The sequence below is a fragment of the Neodiprion lecontei genome, chromosome 6 (assembly GCF_021901455.1).
Source record: "Neodiprion lecontei isolate iyNeoLeco1 chromosome 6, iyNeoLeco1.1, whole genome shotgun sequence".
Taxonomy (NCBI): Eukaryota; Metazoa; Arthropoda; class Insecta; order Hymenoptera; family Diprionidae; genus Neodiprion; species Neodiprion lecontei.
This window is the reverse complement of record NC_060265.1, coordinates 12,191,685-12,208,034: the sequence shown is the minus strand read 5'-3', so window position 1 is coordinate 12,208,034 and position 16,350 is coordinate 12,191,685. Positions and strand designations below refer to the sequence as shown.

General features: G+C 44.9%; 1 protein-coding gene across 4 annotated transcripts in view; it reads right to left on the bottom strand.

Moving 5' to 3' along the window:
- The window catches only part of LOC124294980 (dipeptidase 1-like), a 1,606,684-nt gene that overhangs the window by 1,372,201 nt on the left and 218,133 nt on the right, over nucleotides 1-16,350 (bottom strand). For all 4 annotated transcript variants that reach the window (XM_046742822.1, XM_046742823.1, XM_046742824.1 and 1 more), the window contains exon 2: nucleotides 3,897-4,333. In XM_046742822.1, the coding sequence (XP_046598778.1) occupies nucleotides 3,897-4,097 (201 nt within the window). In that variant the 5' untranslated portion in view covers nucleotides 4,098-4,333. The remainder of the gene's footprint in view (nucleotides 1-3,896; nucleotides 4,334-16,350) is intronic.

Sequence of the window (16,350 nt, the reverse complement as noted above, 5' to 3'; positions counted from 1 at the left end):
TATTACTCCTACTTGTGACTACAGAGAATTCATCAACAAAATCAATCGATCGATCAATCAATCATTCAATCAATCTGCCTACCTTTCTTTCTCTCTCTCTCTCTCTCTCTTTCTTTTTCTATTCAGGGTTTGAGCTCGTAGTCCGGGAGTTAACGACAAAAATTTCCGGGTCATTTCCGCAAGCTTCATTTTTTTTGTATGAGTTATGTTTGTAACGTATAATAATAATCTGAACGTCTGCCGGCGCACTCCCACGACAGGGGGTTACAGGAGGGTTACAATTGCAGCAAAAAATCGACAAAAAAAATTTATAGCCGCATACGCGAAACTGATTTTACGTATCAGTTGAAACATAAGAAGCTTAGAAATTATCGTCTGCCACCTAAATTCCGCAACAAAATTCGTCTGCCACCCACACAAGTAAGCGCAAAAAAAATAGTAAAAAAATTTATGCCCGCAAGGATGAAATTGATTAAAATGCTTCTTTTTATATCAGCAAACACAAAAATAATAGTCTGCCACTAATAAGATACCGCAAAGGTCGTCTGCCAAGCGTATGAAGTTGCGTTCGGCATGCAGCGCGCGAGCACCGCGGCCGAGACCGCGGCTACGACGCTGCTTCTTTATCGGCCTGAAAGACGATCATTAGTATAAATTATTGAACGGCTATCATAAAGTTGTTTTTTTTTATGTTATATGTATACAAATGTTTGTTCAGTGAATTAATTTAAAGTCTGGTAGAGACCTTTTAGTTTAAAAATTAAAAATATATTGATTTGATAAAATGCTTTAAGATAAAAATTAGATATTACTGTTTTACAATGACATTCGGAGATAATTATTTATTGATTTTTATTTTATTATGTACAAGAATCTATATTTATTATGTACACGTATAATGATGCTGGTCTTGTTTAACAGCCGTAATTTTATAACCATTCATCCATATCACATTGGTCGATAGAATCATCCGTTTCATCCAATATTATATTGGAATCCTCAATATCAGAGTTATTGATTTCAGGATCGTCTTCTTCATCTGACTGACCTTGGCCTTGCTCTGTATTCTTTTCTTTATCTGTAAATGTAATAATTTATTAATGGCTATATAATTATTTTTATATAAATTTTTATGTTTTTGTATAATACCTTGATTTTCTTCAGAGTTGATTGCTACATCATCGATGGATTTCGGCAATTGATCTCCTTCGAACCGTTCGAAAACAAGTTTATCTTCTGATTCTTGCCAACCATAATCAGTGGGTAAAAATTCCGTCGGTTGCGGAAGATAAGCATGCCTCCAAAGATGTGCAATATATGCGGTTCGTTTCAATTGCTTTTGCAGCTCAGCTTTACAAGGTGGTAATACTGCTCCATCGACATTTTTTGCGTTGGTCCGGAAGATTTCGTCGCCCTCATTTATTTCATAATTTTTCATAAAAATAGCTACACGAGCTTATTTTGAGTATATTTAATTACACGAGTATATTTCCGCAGGTATAAATAGTCCCAATTTTATAGCCACCTTTCGCCTACGGAACTATTTGTTTCACGGCCAACGAGCTTGCCCAGAGATGAGTAGAGAGGTGTAATAAAAGAGATTTATATTGCTTAGTTTATAATGTTAAACATTTTTGCGAATTTCATCACTATATTTAAGCCTCCATTTTCACGGAAAAGATCTAGCGTAACTATCCACGAGAATTTATTAAATTAATTATATTAAACAAATGTATAATATAAAAAAACAACTTCATGATAGCCGTTGAACAATTTATAACAACGATCGTCTTTCAGGCCGATAAAGATGCAGCGTCGTAGCCGCGATCTCGGCCGCGGTGCTCGCGCGCCGCATGCCGAACGCAACTTCATAAGCTTGGCAGACGTCCTTCGCGGTATCTTATTAGTGGCAGACTATTATTTTTGTGTTTGCTGATATAAAAAGAAGCATTTTAATCAATTTCATCCTTGCGGGCATAAATTTTTTACTATTTTTTTTGCGCTTACTTGCGTGGGTGGCAGACGAATTTTGTTGCGGAATTTAGGTGGCAGACGATAATTTCTAAGCTTCTTATGTTTCAACTGATATGTAAAATCAGTTTCGCGTATGCGGCTATAAATCTTTTTTGTCGATTTTTTGCTGCAATTGTATCTCGATCTCGGCCGCGGTGCTCGCGCGCTGCATGCCGAACGCAACTTCATAAGCTTGGCAGACGTCCTTCGCGGTATCTTATTAGTGGCAGACTATTATTTTTGTGTTTGCTGATATAAAAAGAAGCATTTTAATCAATTTCATCCTTGCGGGCATAAATTTTTTACTATTTTTTTTGCGCTTACTTGCGTGGGTGGCAGACGAATTTTGTTGCGGAATTTAGGTGGCAGACGATAATTTCTAAGCTTCTTATGTTTCAACTGATATGTAAAATCAGTTTCGCGTATGCGGCTATAAATCTTTTTTGTCGATTTTTTGCTGCAATTGTAACCCTCCTGTAACCCCCTGTCGCGGGGGTGCGCTGGCAGACGTTCAGATTAATATTATACGTTACAAATATAACTCATACAAAAAAAATGAAGCTTGCGGAAATGGTGCAATGAAATCTGTCGTTAACTCCCGGACTATCGGTGGACAGATCGTGCAGCCTATCTCTATGAGTCTGTGAGTCGATCACGAATATGACTGATTGGGACGACCGAGGAACACAGCGACACACAACCGCGCTTGACTATAATTTATTTTGAGGGTTCCGTATCTCAAAAGGAAAAATCGGAACGCTATAAGATTATTTCTTTATCTGTATGTCTCTGTGCCTATTTGTCTATCTGTCCGTCAACACTCATTTTCTCTGTAACGGATAGAAGTATCAAGTTCAAATTGATATTGAATACTAAGATCTATGGTTTCTTGAATGTGTAAAAAATTCAAGCTTCCAAGTCAACGCAATGAAAAGTTGTTTCTCGGTAGTATAGACTGGTTGTACGTAGTTATTAAATGATATTCTGCTTACTTGATAAAAAAAAACTGAAATAAAAAAAAAACTGGTTTTCAACAATGTTTTAGGAAACATAAAACGATCGACCAATATTAACGGGAGGAAATTGAAAATTCATAACGTCAGCTCAATTTACAGGTATTTGTACTATCTTCGACAGGACATTGCTCTTTCATGGTTCCACTGAGGAAATTCAAAAATATCTGGTGAAAAGCCTTAAAAATGTGTCGTTATTTGCCAACTGTTACTATTTTTCTCATTTTTGGATGTTTGAGGTAATGAAGTCTATCGCCAAAAGACTCCATGATGTGAAGTAAAATAAACCGTCCTGGCACTGGTTTCCTGCGATATTAGGAACACGAAAATGAAATTACAATTTACAATAATTTTGTGCATAAAGGGCGCTCAGCTGAGCATTTGGTTTACGTGGTCCCCGCAATACGAAGTGGCAATTTTAGCTGCGGCATTACTCACAGTCACTATGGACAGCCTTGGTGAAAGACACCATGCTAATTGTCATTAATTAATATCGGAAATTTTCATCCAGCGTAGTTTTCCTTTACCGTTCCCAATATTGCCAGAAAATAGTCCTACGATAACTTCTTTCACTCCTTATCATTTCCTAAATACTAAGTAGTCTCGTGGCCATACACTTCATTATCCCAAACATCTAGTAATTGCGAAAATAACAGCACGAGGCAAAAAAAACATACATTTTTATCCAAATTTTCCACATATGAATTAAATTTCCTAATTTTGTAATAAAAGAGCAAGCCCTTCTGAAATTTAGACAAGTTCCGTTCATCAGCTGATGGATAATGACGTAATATGAAATTTGATAGCCTTGGATGAAAAAAGAGTATCATATGCGCTTAAAGTATAATTGGGATGTAGTATAGTTCATACCTGTGAGTAGATATCATCCGGATAAGCAGTGAATCCACTCGATGGTCTAGGATATGGATCTAGCATCTCTGTATTTGCGCAACAGTCTGGCATTTGGGTGAAATAAGTGTCATATGGGATTTTTTCAATAAGACTTGATCTATGCAATTGATGTACTCTTTCTTGAGGACCAGGCCCATAACTATCTGTAAGATGGTGCATTCTGTTTTTTTAAGCTCACATATAGCCAATGGTGCAAAGTGACTAGTTATAATCGATCTTCATTACACCGAGGATATCATCACTACCGTCACCAACTTCATTATCATCAGCAGAGAAGTAAAGACTCTCTTAAATTGTTCCCAAGCTGTTTTACATTGAAATGGCTGGTAGTGTGAATGTAGTGACGCACACGTAAAACAAAGTTTTCACTGCGAAGATTGTCGCTGTCCAGACACCTGAAAAAAAATATAAAGCTCATTATTGTTTAAATATATAAATTCGTATACTTAGGAATTGGATTAATTTACAGAAAAATTTATGAGCTGTGTTTTGGGATGTGTTGCAATTCGAATATCAAGATGTGGAAATATCCAGAAATGCGCTAACGCGACAAAGCAGAGCAATACTCTCTCACGTGGCAAAATACATATGAATGCACGGACGTAGCACTGACCTCCTAAATGGTTCATAAAAGGCAGGCAGACGATGAGTTCGGCGTCAGAACATCGAGACCGTAGCGAGACGCGTTATTTAGAGATTTAGCCTGACTATAAGTAAAAGCCTCTATAAGCTCTTTAGAACCAAATTAATTTCATTGTAACATAATAAACTTCACTTTTTATACGACTTGGTTTTAACCATTAATTCAACAAACGAACTACCTAAATAAATTATTAGTAGTCGGAATGATCTCAGGATCCTGATTACAACAGGTGGATGATTGTGATCACGACAAACAGCTATCGATGACCACATTCACACCCAGCGGTGATACTATTACGGCATGTTCTGGGCAAGTAAGCCATCGACTACGCACGCATACAGAAAATGGGAGGAAATGAGAGGAAATCATACTAAGGAGTTGCGTAATTGTTTACGTAATTGTTTCACTGTGAATGATACGCAGAGTACAATGAGAAGATGCGTAAGAGAAAAAAGGGAAGACAGGTGAATTTAGATGTTGGCTGAATAAAACGTAACTTCAGAGTGAATGTATAGGAGAAAGGATGCAAGGGAATAGCCAGCTGCGGTTTAGCAGTGGCGGTAGCATTCTGCTGATCTAGTATGAGAACAAAGGCAGCAAGGTGATGATAAGAAAACGATACAAAGTATAAGGTAGCTGTAAGAGTGTGGGGAAGAATATACGGTCCAGAGGATTTAAGGTGCTGCTGACCTGGCATGTCCTATATATATTTCGTGACGTCAGAAGCGGGGAAATCGCCCGCACAAATCCTGATAAAACGGGGGTATGAATCTGACAGGGAAAATTTTTAAAATATAGCTTGAATAAAATTGTACGTCTGTATCTCCGTCACTACTATCGCAGATCACTAATAACGTCCAATAAAAATAATGATGAACTCAATAAAATCACGTCGCGTCAAACATGGCCGATCGGGCTAGCGACTTGTTGAATATTCACCGTTTGTACGATATCAGAATTTCTTTCACTTTTGCCAGGGAGATACCGACGTACAAAAACACACACGTATTCCGGGAAAACCTATAGTACCAGTCAGTTTTCTGTAAATATGGCACGATTTGTGCGGGCGATTTTCAGGTGACAGGCGCCCGTTCTGATGCATGAGAAGTCTGTAATTTAGTTCAACGTTGAACCTCCAGAAGCGCTGTAGTCGACCGAAGTGGTACCAGATGGTAAAACGACATGGTAATACGCACACGTCCTATGTTTCTGCTAAAGCAACAATCTGCAGTGCCGACGAGAGCATAGGCTTTCAGGTGGATACGAAAAAATGTACAACTCACTCAGAATAACCGCTAGATTTTGAAATTGGTGCATATCATAAGGCATCGTTTGGAAATTGTAACATCAGTTGACAATCGCGGTAACTATTCGTAATCGCACGTAGCCCGATTGTATGTGAACGAGGCATTCCATGCGAAACCGACCAACCCGTGACCCCGACCAATTTCGATTCTATCGAAAATTTTACACTTTCTTGTACCTGCCAAAAGCAGTCTTTCTGAAATATTTTAGATGTTTGTCTCAACCCATCCAAACATCTTAAATTTATCAAAATTTCGCAGAATATTTTTTTTTAAATGCTCATGGCTTTTCCAAAACCCGATATTAAAATAACATACTGTTGTCACGAGCGCCGCATATTTACCCAAAACTGTAATATATTACCGATCATATCAATTATTTTATATACTATTATTTCTAGAGACAAGGAAGCATAGTTATAGTTAGTCTATACAAAATATTCTATTATAATCAGTTCGTGGAGTAGCCAAGCGCAACGGCGTAGTTGGACAGCCAGCAACGTCAGCGTCTTCGCGCCCGCCGGATCCCGGGCGTAATCAACACCGGGATGAGGCGAGCGCGAAATCACGCGCTTCGGGAATGACTGTTGCGAGGCGAGCCTTTGTTCGAAATTGTAAAATCAGCAAAAACTCGCTCGCCGCCCGACGTTCCAAGGGATGTCGGACGAGCGAGCGAAGACAGTCCCGTTAGAGACAGGATCAAACCAACGTCAACGGAAACAGGCTCCTTCAGAGCTGTCGAGTATAGAGTTATAAGTCTTGGGTCTCCGACGATTAGAGAGAGCATTCCTTTAAATCTACACGCGGTCGTCCAAGCATCTCGCGTCGCGACATCAGTCTGTGAAGTTAGAATTAAGCGCAATACTAAAAGCCACGAACTTAATCAAGCAGTGTAGCACGTAAGTGAGTGAGTGAAGGTGTAAACTTCGGCACCTTCGAGGCCGAAGCAGAAGCCGCGAGAGAGAGTGCGAAAGAGCGAGAACGTGAGTAGCATAAGAACGTAGTGTAAGCTTCCTTGTCTATAACCTTGCTGCTTTTAGTTGTTTCATTAAACATTTCTACTTGCTTCCTTCAAAATATTGGTACAATATAATTGAAATCCTTCAAACCATTTCCCACGGAACGCCCTGTAGAGGACGTTCGCCTCCTAATCCACGTAAAAATTAAATATAAACCTCGGTAAGAACAAAGAGGGTGAAGTCGTCGCGTGCGAGACCGCTCCGCACGTGACAGACTAAACTGGTGTCAGAAGTGGGATTAGAGGTGATTTTCCTTGGGAATTGGAATCGAGGATTCAATTTTTGTGAAATTTCAAAACCACAAAATTTTTCGAATTTTTCTTATTTTTAACAAACTAGGGAGTCGAACTATACGTAATAGAGTCGCTTATCCTTTCGATATCCTTCCCTACCCCTGGACTTACCAACATGCCAAATCACGCTCAGGCCAGAGACGCCGCTGATGTGACGGCCGACCTAGTCGCAAGTGTTTCCACTATGGTGGAAAATTTGACTATTCAAAACAATTTCGCGAATATTCCCGAATTTGACGGGAAGAATATGCCGTTACGGGATTTTTTTGCAAGACATCCAAAACGCGTCCATGTTCGTGCCAGCTACGGCAGAATCGCAGTACCTCGCCGCAGTAATATCGCGATTACGCGGGGACGCGCGAAACTGCATCTACGGTGAGAAGATCGAAAGCATGGCCGGGTTAGTGAAACTGTTGAAGAATCGACTCGCCCGCGGACATACCTACGATTACTATACAGAGGCGCTGTCGACGGTCCGGATGAAACGCGATCAAACCGTCGGGCAATTTTACGACAAAATCTGAATTTTGCTAAGCGGGGGAAGAAGCGCGTACAAGTCATATTTTGGCGTCGATCCGCCAGAATTGAACCGGGACCCGCTACATCGAATCGCGCTAGGTTCATTCATAAAAGGGTTGCCTACCCATATCGGAGCCGCGGTAGATTTGCGAGAGCCGGAAAGTCTCGAAGCAGCCTTCCAAATCGCCGAAAAGCTAGCGCTTCGAAGCAGCCAATGGAAAGGAATTGAGTCGAGCCAGGAGGAAATGGCGCGTGTTCTTTACGCTCGCTATAACACCCGAACTCCGTCGCCGACGGCTCGGGAAGGTAAACCGACGTCTACTTATCGAAGCCAGTCACCACAACCGGCTACCGGATTTTTTTTTAAACCCGCGCAAACGTCTGATAACCGCGAGACTGCCACGGGAAGGTCATATACTAGTCCGTTAACACCTTGCGGATATACACATTGCTGTAAACAAACCAGGTGCTGCCCGTGCTGCCCGTTAATGCAACGGTCATCTCAGGGACGTTCCCCGCAAAGGGAGCCTTTAAACTGCCCTGGGGCTCGCCCGGCAAATTCCCCTGCGAGCCCGACCGGAGTGAGCGAGTCGAGTCGACCCCGAGAACACCAACAGTCAGTGAGGTTTCTGGAGAACGATGTCTCGTTCTCTGGACCCCCACCGACCAGGAGAGCCCAGTAGTCGAACTAAGTGCTCCCGAATTTCGTGACAGGAAGGGAAAATTCTTTCTTGACACGGGTTCATCAGCCAGCTTAATTAAACTAAATGCCCTCGATCCAGACTTAATTGTAAACACTGACGATAAAATATGGGTAACAGGATTAGAGGAATCAGATATTCCGACACTCGGCTCAGTTGTCCTCCACATCTCCGAAAAACCAGCCAAGTTTTATGGTTACGAAACCTGCCGCTGAGAAGCGACGCGTTAATCGGTAAACCTTATTTTATCGCGGAAAAAGCCGAAATTTCATTTCACCATAATACTCTAGTTACCTCAAGCGATCCCATCCAACCTAAGCCATTCATAGGTCCACCTCTTTCCGACGCAGAACCTACAAAGCGCGTGTTAGCGGCGAAAATCGCTTCGGAGAAACGAAGTTATAAACTGCGCGCGCGTACGAGTGAGCAAATAAGCATCCCTTTAAAGAACGCGAATCTAACGGAGGGATACTTACCGCGAATCGAAACTCAACCGGGTGTGTTTATCGGAGAAAGTATCGTTGCTCCTACGGGAGGATCGTGCTACGTCTTAGCAATAAACACGCTATTCGACGATGTCGAATTAGAAATCGAGCCTCAGGAACTCGAAGATTTCGAGCAATATCGGGAGAACGGCTATTGGAGCGACGAGAGCTCCGACGGTAGCGGTGTAGAGACTACTCCGCCGACGGATCGAGTAGAAGCCATAATTAAATCATTGCGGTTAGATAGGCTCAATGAGGTAGAACGTGCACATGTTATAAGTCTTATCGAGGAATATCCTCACATGTATAAGTTACCAGGTGATAGATTGCGATGCACGGATCAAGTTCGCCATCGGATCCCGACGGTGGACGAGCTCCCGGTAAACGCAAAACAATACAGATTTCCTGTAGTGTATCGGTCGGAACTGGAGCGGCAAGTTGAGAAAAAGCTAAGCGAGGGAATAATTGTTCATTCATGCTCCCCGTATAACTCGCCGGTCTGGATAGTTCCCAAAAAACCCGACTCTCAAGGAAATCCGCGGATGCGCATGGTCATCGATTTCCGTAAATTGAACGAGAAGACGATTTCCGACGCGTACCCCCTCCCGAATATGATGGAAATACTCGAACAGCTGGGAAAAGCCACGTACTTTTCAACGTTCGATTTAGCGAGCGGCTTCCAGCAGATCCCGATGGATCGGAAAGACGGTCCAAAGACAGCGTTTTCCACGATAAACGGGCACTACGAGTACGCTCGCATGCCTGAAGGTGTCAAAAACGCGCCTGCTACCTTTCAGCGCCTGATGGATCGGGTGCTGATTGGGTTGCAAGGGACAGAACTGTTCGTATATCTCGACGATATTGTAGTATTTGCGGAAACTCTCGAGGAGCATAAGACTAAAATCCGGCGTCTCATGCAACGTCTCGAGGAAGCTAATCTTGTCCTCGAACCGGATAAATGTGAGTTCTTGCGTAGCAAAGTCGCGTATCTCGGGCATATCGCTAGCCGCGACGGGTTGCTAATGGACCCGAAGAAGTTAGAGGCAGTGCGTAAATTCCCGCACCCAAGGACGCAGAAAAACGTGCGGCAATTTCTGGGACTCGCCGGTTATTACCGTCGGTTTATTCCGGATTTCGCAGCCATATCCAAGCCCTTATCAGACTTACTCAAAAAGGGAAAATCATTCGTATCGGAGCGAGAGCAGAAACACAGCTTTCGCAGGCTTCGCAAGGCCCTCTGTCGAGAACCGATCTTACAATACCCCGATCTATCTAAACAATTTATTTTAACGACCGACGCCTCGGAATTTGCACTCGGAGCAGTATTGTCGCAAATTCACGATGGCCACGATCTACCGGTCGCGTACCACTCTAGAATCTTCACTAACGCTGAAAAGAACTACGGAACTACGGAACAAGAATGTCTGGCCATAATCGATTCAATTGAACATTTTTCCACGTATCTCTATGGAAGAAAATTTAAGCTCGTAAGCGACCACGAGCCTCTCAAATGGATGCATTCTACGCTCGATCCAGGCAAGAGGCTCAACAGATGGAAAATTAGGTTATGTAATTACGATTATGAATTTCAACATAAGCCAGGGCGTGAAAATGTTAATGCCGACGCACTCTCCCGTAATCCCGTAGACCTAGAGAGACTCTCGTCTACAAGTGATTCGGACGTAGAGACGAACGTCCCTCAGAAGGCTCAGGTTTTGCCTTTATTTTCAAAGCTTTCCGGTAATCGTAAAGACACGACACCTGAGACAACAGCTGGCCCGTCCAAGGCCGACGTATCAGTCGTAGCGTCGCGCACACGTTCGCGCCTACGCAGCGTGCCCACGGTGCCCACAGTACCCGAAAGAAGAGAGGGAAGCTCGAAGAGCTCAGGCTCGGTGGCGACACGCACACGCGGGAAGGTCGTTACAAGACCCGCGAGGCGCCCACCTCCCGCCGATGCGAAACCCTCCGGATCTGAACCCGAGAGCTCAGGGCCACCCATACAGCGCTTGCACCGCAGTATGTTGCCCTCACAGTCACTTCCTCCGAAAAGACCGAAGTCTCCACCCCCCGTAGAGGTTAAGCCCCTCGGAGGTCCCCAAGAGCCGGTGTTTTCATCGGAATCCGCAAGCGCGACGTCTGACCAGAGGCCTGCCACTATCACGGTCGCGCTCACCGCTCCCAGCAACGATTCAGATGGAAGCACGGAGGAATCAGAAGCAGAAGGTACAAAGACGGTAACGACAACTCTTGAAGATTCAATTAACAAATTCAACGAATCATTAAGGCGTTTGGAAGAGCGGCATCACACCAAATCCTCCCGTGACCCCAAAAAAGGGCCTGATAAAGCAGATTTTGACTGGCCTGATCATCTGTCGGAGGGGGATGAGGTAGAAGAGGAGGCCCAGATGATTCTCCAAGAACAAGACCCTTTCGATGACATCGCCGGAGATGCTGAGCTTGCCAGTCGCTTGAAAGCGTTAGAAGGTAAGTTCAAGTCACCATCGGACCAGGAATTAGTACGGCGGCTGAATGCGAGGGAGAAGACATCATTACGCACGGAAGAAGAAGAAACGGAGGCGGATGACGAAAACGATGAGCAACCAGCTGAGAGAGAGAGTATGCCGCGAGTAAGCGCGAGAGTGAGACCCAAGACAAGTATGGCCGCGGGACTCGAGAGCGAACCCGACACCTCGCAGCCCGCTCGGACCTCTTTACTGCCCGCTCCCCGCCTCACGGTGAGATGGTCATTGCCCAGCAACGATGCGGCCCCGGCTGCAAAGTCTACACCATACCAAGCACGTGCGTTACCACGTGCTACACCTCCCGAAAATTCCACCGGTAATAAAAGCGAATTCATAACTTTTCCTGACGACCCCATTATAATAGGATCGAAAGACACGAATTCGTCCTCGATCACGTCGTCCTCACTAGACTTGTCCAGTAAAGAGGAACCTGACCAAGAAAAACCTATAGCAAAAACAAGTACGATAATTAGCTCGCGAGAATGTCTAACGTACAAACCAGATAATTTAGTCCATTTCATCTCTGCGGATGGAGAACTATCAACCTCAGTGGGAAAACTACTCGTTGACCTAGGTAGGCTAGATGGACAAACAATTAAAGACCGGAATTTATCGATCGGACAAATAGCGGTGACTCCGTATGGGTCCAATAAAATTTATAGTATTGTTATTAAAAAACGGTACTACGACGAAACAAACGCCGAGCACATATTCAAGGGATTCGAGAATCTTAAATTCGCCCTTCAACAAGCGGCCGTGAAGTCGGTTCGTATTTCACGCTCGGGAGACTATACGGACGAACTACCGCGCACAAAACTGCTCGATTGGTTAAACAGGATACTCGGTGAAACAAACATAGTCACCACGATAAGCTATGGTACCATTCGACGACCACCGGACGAACAACACTCGCAAATAATTGAGGAATTTCATACGAGTCTTGTCGGAGGCCATCGAGGGATAACCAAGACCTATCGTAAAATCCGTAAACGTTTTTATTGGCCTTCGCCGAGAAACGAAGTGCAAAATTATATTTGTCGTTGCAAAGGCTGTCAGGAACGTAAATTGGTTCGAGCGAAGACGCGCGAGCTGATGCTCATTGCTGATACGCCGACCGACGTTTTTGATAAGGTGTCACTTGATACGGTGGGTCCGTTGCCGACAACACCACATGGCAATAAGCACATACTAACCATGCAAGACCACTTATCGAAATATTGTTTAGCGGAACCGATACCCGATTTAAAAGCGACTACGATCGCCGAAGCTATGGCGAGGCGATTAATTGCGCAATTCGGAGCTCCCCGTGCGATCCTTACTGATCGCGGAGCAGCCTTTACCGGAAATTTACTACGCGAAATATCCAAAATCTTTCATATAAAGCAAGTAACGACTTCCGGCTATCGACCACAGACGAACAGAGCGCTCGAACGAAGTCACATACTGTTAGCGGAATACATAAAGCAGTATGCAGGTACGTACGACGATTGGGACCGTTTGTTGCCTTACGCGGAATTATCATATAACACTAGCGTGCACGAGGCGACGAATTTCACCCCTTACGAAATCGTGTACGGGAGGCTGCCTCGGCTACCGAGTCAGTTCCCCGTGGACGAAAAACTATTCACGTACAATTCGTATATTATCGAGCTAACAAAACGCCTCTCCGAAGTACGCGAAATGGCCGGTGAAAATCAAAATCGCGCGAAGGAAACAACCAAAAAATATTACGACAAGAAAGTCCGTCCTTTCCCAGGTAAAGTGAGCGACCTTGCCTATGTCCTTAAGGAACCTCGTAAGGGTAAGTTCGACTCCCAATATTATGGCCCATATAAAATTTTCCAAATAACTGACCATAGTAATATAATACTGAAGGCAGAAATTGGGAAAAGGATAAGGAAGCATACCGACAAGGTAAAACTGGCAGTGGTATAAGCCGCTAGCCAGATTGCTGAAATTGTACCATAAAAAAAAAAAAAAAAAAAAATATATCGGAATGTACAGCGGAGCTACGCAGTAATTGCCGTAAGCGAAGCAAACATGTGTATGAGGGTGCGCAAGTATGAGTGTGAGAGAACAAGAGTGCTAGCGAGAAAGCGAGACGCGTAAACAGCCAGTGTAGGAGTACGAGCCACCGTCCACCAATTCGACGATGTTCTGCGTGTGGGTGCTTCTAGCTTCGACGGCCCTGGCCGCCGAAGAGCTTCGCAGCAACAACACGTATCACATAACACCCATGGAATATCGACCACCAGTGTACGAGTACCAGCGCCGGTACGAGAGCTACCACCGGCAAGAGCAACAGCACCCGAACCAGCACCGGCTGAGGCGGCGGTCTCGACCGTTTCGCCGAAGCTGGTGGTGACAGCGGTACCTCCGAGGGCGAAGGCAACTACGGCAGCGATGACCAAGGCGGTGGAAAAGCTGAGGCGCGGCATCTGCCCAACCTGCGGAAAGAGCGGAGGAAACCAGCATTGGGAGGAATGCTACTTGGAGCGTTTCCTCTCGCGCCGGAGGTCGGCAAGCTCGACCTGCACACTCTGCGGCGAGAGTGTCGGAAACAGGCCGGGCCTACACGCGGGTCACTGCGTGGAAGCTTTCGGTCGCCTCCTTGTCGAGAAGAAAGCCTCCGCCGCACAAGCAGCTCCGAAGGCCACCCGAGAGGAAAGACCAACGCCAAAAATCAACGCGCCAGTGCAGGCGACGACGTCACGACGTCATCCCCCTGCAACCACCAAAGAAAAGGCAGTACAAACCGGGCGAGATACCAAGGAAAAGGGAATCCAAACCGACCACCTGGTCATATTGGAGGGAGAAGAGGCTCCCTTCTTGATAGACTACAGGAGGTTGACCAGGGTGATGATTCCCGCCGTCCGTACGCGGATCCTGGGTCGCTGGATTACCCTGGAAAGGGAGATGATGCAACTCCTGGGACCCGCAGAGGAAGAAGAACCGGCAGAAGGGAATCTCATCCAGTGGGAGGAACCACAAGGCGAGATTCCACCCGCAACGCCAGGATCTCCGGCAAACCTCGCGGACGTCCTGGAGGACGAACCGGAGGTCGTCGAGGACCTCATCCAGTGGGAGACTCCACCCGCAACCCTCCAGGCCGAGCCAGCACAGACGGAAGGAGGCAAGAACACCAAGGCCGTCTGAGGAGACCTGAGGACCAAGCTCACGAGGGCGACGCGGCTGGCGAGACGCAAGGACGACCGAGCGACGAGCCAGCAGTGTGGTGACAAGTGAGTGACAAAGCCAAAACAAAAAAAAAGTGTTGTGTGTGTGTGTGCGCGGGTCATGAAAGCGCGTATGTGCAACACACAAACAATGTAAATACCGAATGTATGAAATATGCGGTCAGCGGTGAGCCAACCCTCCAGTGTCCGTGTCACCGTCGGCCCGGCGCACCGAGTCGATGGGGGCATCGACACCTAAGGGGGGAAGGATGTCACGAGCGCCGCATATTTACCCAAAACTGTAATATATTACCGATCATATCAATTATTTTATATACTATTATTTCTAGAGACAAGGAAGCATAGTTATAGTTAGTCTATACAAAATATTCTATTATAATCAGTTCGTGGAGTAGCCAAGCGCAACGGCGTAGTTGGACAGCCAGCAACGTCAGCGTCTTCGCGCCCGCCGGATCCCGGGCGTAATCAACACCGGGATGAGGCGAGCGCGAAATCACGCGCTTCGGGAATGACTGTTGCGAGGCGAGCCTTTGTTCGAAATTGTAAAATCAGCAAAAACTCGCTCGCCGCCCGACGTTCCAAGGGATGTCGGACGAGCGAGCGAAGACAGTCCCGTTAGAGACAGGATCAAACCAACGTCAACGGAAACAGGCTCCTTCAGAGCTGTCGAGTATAGAGTTATAAGTCTTGGGTCTCCGACGATTAGAGAGAGCATTCCTTTAAATCTACACGCGGTCGTCCAAGCATCTCGCGTCGCGACATCAGTCTGTGAAGTTAGAATTAAGCGCAATACTAAAAGCCACGAACTTAATCAAGCAGTGTAGCACGTAAGTGAGTGAGTGAAGGTGTAAACTTCGGCACCTTCGAGGCCGAAGCAGAAGCCGCGAGAGAGAGTGCGAAAGAGCGAGAACGTGAGTAGCATAAGAACGTAGTGTAAGCTTCCTTGTCTATAACCTTGCTGCTTTTAGTTGTTTCATTAAACATTTCTACTTGCTTCCTTCAAAATATTGGTACAATATAATTGAAATCCTTCAAACCATTTCCCACGGAACGCCCTGTAGAGGACGTTCGCCTCCTAATCCACGTAAAAATTAAATATAAACCTCGGTAAGAACAAAGAGGGTGAAGTCGTCGCGTGCGAGACCGCTCCGCACGTGACACTGTTTCTTTTCTCGTTTTGAGTCGTAGTTCCGCAAAAAAAAATTTTCTTTTTCATTTTATTGAAGGGTTTTGGGGCATTCTACATCGAGTACGCACCGCTTAAATCTGCCTTTTTTCATCGATTTGATAGAAAATCATTAACAGAAACGAAAATACCTATCCATTAATTTCTGTTCGTCGAAAAGGCAGATATAAATGGCGAATAATTGACAAAGAATGCCCCATATAAGCTCCGGATATCCTCATCTAATAGTAGCATCGATGTCCGCAAAATTGTCATACTTACGGATTATTGACCGAAAGATTAGATGCGGCAGTAAAATTAATACCGAAATTGCAGAAAACACGCAAGTATAGGCGTGAGGGTTTAGGGTTGTGATAAAAAGTTGTGCTCTTGAACAGGCCATTATTTATTTATTTACAGCAAATTTAGGGGCGGGGGAGGGGGCCGGTTGACAATCGTCCAAACCTGTTTTAAAGATTACCCTATTATATACGTGAAATTGTTTCTGAACCGGATGTGTTTAACAATAGTAGAAATACATCCCGCAAAAAATCTATGTCA